General features: G+C 41.6%; 1 protein-coding gene across 1 annotated transcript; it reads right to left on the bottom strand.

Annotated features, from left to right (window-relative positions):
• Positions 1-2,598: 2,598 nt before the first annotated feature.
• HN1L (hematological and neurological expressed 1-like) lies at positions 2,599-6,596 on the bottom strand. The gene is made up of 4 exons (XM_010005049.1): positions 6,452-6,596; positions 5,834-5,976; positions 3,523-3,568; positions 2,599-2,793 (listed from the first exon to the last, which is right to left on the bottom strand). The coding sequence occupies exons 1-4, from the start codon at positions 6,516-6,518 to the stop codon at positions 2,609-2,611; spliced, it is 441 nt and encodes a 146-aa protein (XP_010003351.1). The 5' UTR covers positions 6,519-6,596; the 3' UTR covers positions 2,599-2,608.
• Positions 6,597-7,113: the final 517 nt, after the last annotated feature.

Genomic DNA, 7,113 nt, shown 5'->3' with positions numbered 1-7,113 from the left:
CAGGCTGCCCAGGGAGGTTGTGGAGTCTCCTTCACTGGAGACATTCAAAACCCACCTGGATGCGTTCCTATGTGATGTACTCTAGGTGACCCTGCTCTGGCAGGGGGGGTTGGACTAGATGATCTTTCGAGGTCCCTTCCAGCCCCTAAGATTCTATGATTCTATGATTCTATCTACATTGAACTAGGTCACAGATGGATTTATAAAAGCAGAGATAGACAGCACACAGTGAAGTAACAAAATACAGAGGTTTATTGACAATTATATGGTTTATAATTTGATTTCCAATCCCCTGAAATGTTCTTGTCAGTATTACTGATTCTATGATTCTATCTACATTGAACTAGGTCACAGATGGATTTATAAAAGCAGAGATAGACAGCACACAGTGAAGTAACAAAATACAGAGGTTTATTGACAATTATATGGTTTATAATTTGATTTCCAATCCCCTGAAATGTTCTTGTCAGTATTACTTGATGAGTTGAAAACATGGTTTAGATTCCAAAGAAAGAAATGCCAGAAAACAAACATAGTTTAACTAATTTAAGGCCTAGTTGGAAGTTGCCGTTTAAAGAACAGGCACTGTAGCCAATGCACATCAGGTATTAAAGGATGCCAAGTCTAAGCTCAGTGTTGCAGGCAGCATCAATCACACCAGGCCCTTCCATGCAGAAAGCAGGCTCTGGCTGAGTCTCCCACATGGCAGTCTCTGAAAACTCTGCTCAGCACTGAAACAAGAAATTGAAACAGCCAGATGTGTCTAGGACTCAGTCAGAGGCTGGGCAGCACAGATTCAGGAATAGCTGCTAGGAAATACATGTTCAGAAGTAATATGACTCCATTCCAGGGCTGCATTTAGAACCACTGTCTTATTTTTCTGGGGGGCAAATAACAGAGAGCTCCAAACCTAACTGAAAGGTACAAAGGTATTGAAATCCCAGCTTTCTGTGGCTCATTGCACCCTTAGCACTGCCTCATGTATTTCACTTTCACTATTTGAAAAGGCAATTAAGTCTTGAGGCAATCACCCACCACTCCTGCCATCACCTCACCTGAGCAGTCAGCTCAGCACTACAATCCCAGAGTGTTTTAGCACCTGGCCCAGGGACAGTCCCCTCTGAACAGTAGCAGTTCCCAGGTAACTGGGGCTAGAACAGCAGTGGATGATGCAGATAAGGGCACTTGTTCTTTGGTGTACCTGAACAACTCCTGTTTCCATATGTCAAATTTTAAGTCACTATTAAATACATTGAACCATATGCAGCTAACAATAACATTCATACATCCAGGCTCAGGATGTAATCAGAAAGTCCATTCAGAGAACAAAGGATGGGACCTACCCTCCTCAACAAATGTTTATACAAAACATGCACATCTTCCAAACATTTAAGATAGCCAGCACCACTAAAAGGCTTGTATTGTTAAATTCTTTGATTCTCCCACCAGGATAATCTACAGCTTGTCTCAAAACAACCTCAGCTGTGCTTGAAGGAGAATCCACATAGTTCTCCCAACCTTACCAACAAAAATCTGAGGCAGTCAAAGGCAAACATAAGGCTGACCAAAGACAGGAGATTTCACTCAGTCAGCACAGACAAACAAACAAAAAAATGCACTGTGGTGAAGACAGTAGAACAGTCCTGGTTTCCCCAGGGTACCAAAGGGTAAAAACCCTTGCAGAAACTAAGGCATTTCTACAGAGGCTGGGTGAAAGCTTGCTGGACACCTCAGTATATTCTCCATGGTAACTGTACACTTTAGGTTGCTCCTGTTCAAATATTACCATAAAGCTATTCCTTGCAGCCACATCTTTATAAAGAAAATGTGCAAGCACTCAACCAGGATGCTTTTATTTAAAGTCTTCTAGAAGCACCTATGTCAAAGTGTTGGACTGACGCTATCACTTGTCAGGAGCTAGTTGTAGTAACCAGCAGAGTACTGAAGGCATCAGAAGGGCCCAAACACTGGGAAAGACCATGACATTCATTAACGTACAATGGTTTGTGAATATAAAAAACTTTCAGCATGTTTTGTCCCTGTATCAGCAATCATGTGCTGCAAAGCAAGACAGGAGAAAAAGAGACTGAAGAAACTCAAAACCATAGTAGCTCTACTCCTTCCAGTGAAACTTATTTTACATTCAAGTGACTGCAAGTCCACTCACACTGTGAAGCTGCATCCTGGTGCCTAGAGGAGCACAGATCCTACCTGCTGTGCTTCAGAATCTCTCAGATGTGACCCCCACATCCCTTCCCACCCATAATATTCCACATGTTCACTGCATGGATAAGCCTAACTTCACAGCAGTGCCCCAAGCCACTAGCTAGCCAAGAACCTAACAGTGGTATGAACTCATCACAAAGTAGCACTGCTCTTTCACAATGTTACACTAATGTCCCCTGCTGCCCCTCACCCAGGCAGTTCAATACATCTTCCACAGAGCACCTTTTCCCTCCCCAGCCCTCCCTCCCCAGATCATTAGCTTACCCTTCCTACACACCCTCGTCCACCTGCCTAAGAATCTATCCACAAACAATAGCCTCTAAACTGACCTCACAACCCTAGACAAGAGTTTCTGTGCAGGCTCCATCCGTGACAGGTGACACTAATAGAAGGCAATACTGGATTTGCCCCCTGGTGGGTTGAGGACCTTGTTGTGTGACCGCGGCCTTGGCCCCAGCCGTGGCTCGTGATTGTCTATCTTGGGATCAGACTCTTTGCCTCGCTCCTCTTTGCCCACGTCTTTTTTCTCACCTCCATCTTCCAGGTGTGGTTTGGTATTTTCTGTAGCTGAATAAAGAGAAAAGGGATTAGATCAACTCACTACTCTGTAGTGCACAAGTGCCCTGCAGGCAGCATTATTCCCCACGTCTCCCATCCATAGGACACTAAAATTTCTCTGTATCTGTTCATTTTTCCTGAAGGAAACAAGTGGTGAGGAAGAATTTAACTTCTTTCAGTAATTTCTTCCTTCAGCAATCTTTTTAACAAAGCTAGGCAGGCTAAGCACTGTACCTTGTTAATTATGTTGGCAGTTTCAGGCAATTAAGAGATGCAACATACCAAGGAATCCATTCATACTAAGCTTGAAAGCAGCATTCCCATCGTTCTTCAATATTAACCCGCTGAGGAATAATACATTTTTTGTTCAGCTGTTTGTTATTTACAATCACGTAAGGCCAAGATGATACACTTGAAGCAGATGGCAAGGGAGGAAGAAGCAATCTGATAGGTTACTTTTCTATATACACAGATTCCACACGTATCCATACGCGTGGTATCAAGTGAAGTACATACACACATATCAGACTTAGGCCTGGGAAGTTCTCTGCAGGAAAAGGAAGAAAACCCTTTCCCTGAATTTAACTTATTAAATTTCTGACTAGTAGAAGGAAAGCTTCCCAGTTATATCATCCTAAACACCAGCCTTAGACTTTATTTTTAAGAGGAAGCATAAGAAACTGTTCCTCAGAGATGATCTTCTCAAAGAGACCAGAAAGAGGAATTTCTCTTGCTGACCTTCTAGCTTCTTTGGTGTTTCATCTTCTTTCAAGTCAATATGATCCTGCAAAGTAACCAAAAAACTATCTTAGTATATTATTATTACAAATCAATAATTCTGTCACAAAATCCTTCAGAAAACTTTGTTTCTGATCTACATTTATGCATAAAAGCCAAGAGCTGAAGACACTGTGCACAGCCCTGCATCCCCTCAGTGCTCCATCATCCCAAAAGCAGTGGTAGAAGGTAACTCCTAGGTAATGTCAAGGTGCACACTTCAGACAATTCACTGCAACACAGATGAAGACGCTACATGAGTTCATTAGGGGCTTAAATCCTTACCTATAATAAAAAGCTCAGTCAAAAGGCCTGGAATTACCCTCCTCAGTACCACCCAGAAGTTAGTACTTGCACCCAGAACACAAGCAGCCACGAGCACCCTACTCAGCAATGGAGCAGTTCCTGTCTTCAGAGCATCCACAGTGACTCAAACACTCAGGTCATGAACAAAGCCTTTTAAGACCATGATCTCAAGAGCCGTGACTGATTGCTGGAAATATACAGCACTGCTGCAGAACAGCTTGCATGTTTTCCCACCCATGAAATTCAACCTACAGAAATGTTTCAAGTATGTTAACCTCCTTTCCATCTCCCCATTTCCCACAATTCCAATGCTCTAATTAAAGACAAAGAAATTCCTGAAATGTTGCCCTCCACTTAGTCAGTTCACAGGGATTCATGTTACATTTTTTACACAGCAACTAAAAAGAATCAGAGACCTACCCAATAAAGGCATACAGAGGAACAGAACAATGCCCCTTCCTACACTACCTGCACTACTCCTAACAAAACCTAGCTCCAGTCTTTTTTTAATCCTCCCTTCTTATGACCCAGTTCCGCCAGAACACACTCCAGAGCCTGCGTAAAAAGTTAGGCAAAAGCACAAATATAAGGGGGGAAAAAAAAAAAAAAAAGAGAAAAAAAGTTAAATTGTCCATCTTTTCTTCCTAAGGTTCTCGGAAAAATGACACTTACTACTTTTACAACAGAAAGAGCATGAGGTGGGATGTTAAGTTCCCATGCTAGCTGACATGTCAAAAACACTGTCAACCTAGTAGCTATTAATTTAATACTATACACTTAGAATAAGGCAACAAGATGTAAAGCCAAATATGGGGAAATTAAATACAGAAACGAAGTAAATGGCAATGTATCCTCTTTTTTTTGAAAACCAGATTTGGTTGTAACTACAAGCCCCACCTACACATCCCGGCTTTAAGATCAAAAAATAACAGCTGATACAGCAAGACACAGTTCTGTCTGACACCACAAAATCAAGTATATGATGGACCTGACACGCAGGTTCTTGAGTTCAGGATCTTGAGGTTAGCTTTTTCACTGTTGACCACTTAAGCTTAATCTTTGAAGTGCTTTCATGCTGAATGAAGGGGCCTACAAGAAAGCTAAGGAGGGACTTTTGACAAGGGTCTATAGCAATAGGACAAGAAAGAATGGTTTTGAACAGAAAGAGGAGAGATTAGGTTGGACATTAGGAAGAAATTCTTTACTATAAGGGTGGTGAGACCCTGGCCCAGGTTGCCCAGAGAAGCTGTGGCTGCCCCATCCCTGGAAGCGTTCAAGGGCAGGTTGGACAGGGTCTGGTTGGAAGTGTCCGTGCCCATGCAAGGGGGTTGGAACTAGGTGATCTTTAAGGTCCTTTCCAACCCAAAACATTTGATGATGATGAGGTACATCATGAGAGGTGAAGGGTACAGGTCACATGAAGGTTTATGACTGTAGCTCACTGGTGTTTCCCAGCTTTCCAGAGTCTGTGCCAAGATCTCCTCTGCCAAATGGCAGAATAAAGAGAATTCTCCTCCCCCTATGTAGCTTAAACGTTGCCTGGCTGTGTGCCAAGAATCCAGCTGTACCTCACTCACGGAAGAATAAAGACTTCAGAAGCATTTTTCCTTTTTTTTTTTTTAAATAAAACTGCAGTCTAAATAAAAGTTTTATTTCAAAATACAAAACATCCTGAGATCTGACCTCACTCACGGAAGAATAAAGACTTCAGAAGCATTTTTCCTTTTTTTTTTTTTAACATAAATCTGCAGTCTAAGTAATAGTTGTATTGCAAACTACAAAGCATCCTGAGATCTGATAACCAAAAGATATGAAGCTTTCAAAAAGAGACTTCAGGATAGCTGTCTAATTTGAAGTCGCCCCATGCATCATTCAAGTCTTTCATCTTAAAAATAATACAGGCACCGAGACGAGCGTAAGATGACTCATGAGCTTCTTGGTTTGACAGTGAAAGAAGTGCAGGTACCTTAGGCTTGTTTGGGTGTGCTCGCACAACACTGGTAGATACAGGAGACCCAAAGATATCACTTGTCTTCCCCCCAGGTGGATTCATTCGTGGACGAGGCTGAGCAGAATTAGAATCCTCAAAAATACCACTTTCTTTTCCTCCTGCAAGGTAGTAGTTAGAATTCTTTTTCTAGATTACTTTGTTTTACCACATATATTATTTTTAAAAAATTAAAGATTTCAAAGACTTCTACATCCCTACTGCCTAGAGACTTCTGTTTGCCTGAGGATGCTAGTCGAAATCCTTTGTTACAAGAGGAGTCACTAGAGGATCTCAGATGCACCTGTACTCACTGCAGCTGATTGATGATACAGCTCTAGAATAGAAGCAGTTTCCTTTCATCACTTCCTAGACCTCAACTCACAGAATTAGACTTGGGTGATGTGCTAAGAAATCTGTGAACAGGGTGATCACCGAAATATTAGTATATTCAGAAGTCTGAATAGATTTACTGTTCAAGCCCACTGAGTTTGTAAAAATGCAAAGACAGATCCCTGTTTCTACTTTAGGAATATGAAACAAATTTTGTGCTGCAATTCAGAGCACAGTCATGCTGCAGAAGGTGGCTTCTCTTACCTGGAGGGTTTGTTCTTTTTGGAATGTTTTGAGGTTCTTCTGATGCTCCAAAGATATTGGAGGCCATCCGATGTGGCCTGCTCGAAGAAGGAACTTCTTCTGTATTCCCAAAAAGATTACTGGAACCTCCTCCTGGGGGCTTCAACACCCTACATTGATGAATGAGAGAAGCAAGAGACAAACGCTTGTTTTAAATTTATTGCTTTGAAGATCTTTAATATCCTCTCCCCATCCTCCCTTGTATGTTATGAATAACTCTTCTGATTTAAGCTTACTTCAGGTAGCTCTGCTACGTCCACAAAGGATCTACTTTTCAAGAGCTGTTCTAATAAAATATTCTCAAGTTCAGCACAAATATTGCCAGCTCCGTAGGCATTCAACTTGATCATGATGTTAGCTGTGATCACTTGGAATGGTCTAAGCAGTGCCACCAGAACAAGAGCCTATGCTAGCTGTAGTGTTCCAGAAGCAACTGGAGATGAAGACTCTCATTAGTCTTTTTAAAATTATCAGACTTTCTGCTAAACTGTACATACCAGCTTTACATCTTTGACACAATTCAAGCCCGTCGTCTTTTAAATAAAAGCAGACATTTCATAATTACTAAACAATTTGCTACGTTTAACCACTAGCTCTCATATAAGAATGAGCGTTGTCAGCTT

The sequence above is a fragment of the Chaetura pelagica genome, unplaced genomic scaffold (assembly GCF_000747805.2).
Source record: "Chaetura pelagica isolate M959 unplaced genomic scaffold, ChaPel_1.0 scaffold309, whole genome shotgun sequence".
In the NCBI taxonomy this organism is placed as follows: domain Eukaryota; kingdom Metazoa; phylum Chordata; class Aves; order Apodiformes; family Apodidae; genus Chaetura; species Chaetura pelagica.
Note: the sequence above shows the minus strand (reverse complement) of the source record. Positions and strands in the feature narration are given on the sequence as shown.

Bases quoted from the DNA above. Each gene is read 5' to 3' on its own strand.
- HN1L (XM_010005049.1), bottom strand. From the start codon at position 6,518: ATGGCCTCCAATATCTTTGGAGCATCAGAAGAACCTCAAAACATTCCA. The intron at 5,977-6,451 runs GTAAGAGAAGCC...ACTACCTTGCAG, and splicing joins AAAAAGAACAAACCCTCCAG to GAGGAAAAGAAAGTGGTATT. The intron at 2,794-3,522 runs GTCAGCAAGAGA...CTCTTTATTCAG, and splicing joins AACACCAAAGAAGCTAGAAG to CTACAGAAAATACCAAACCA.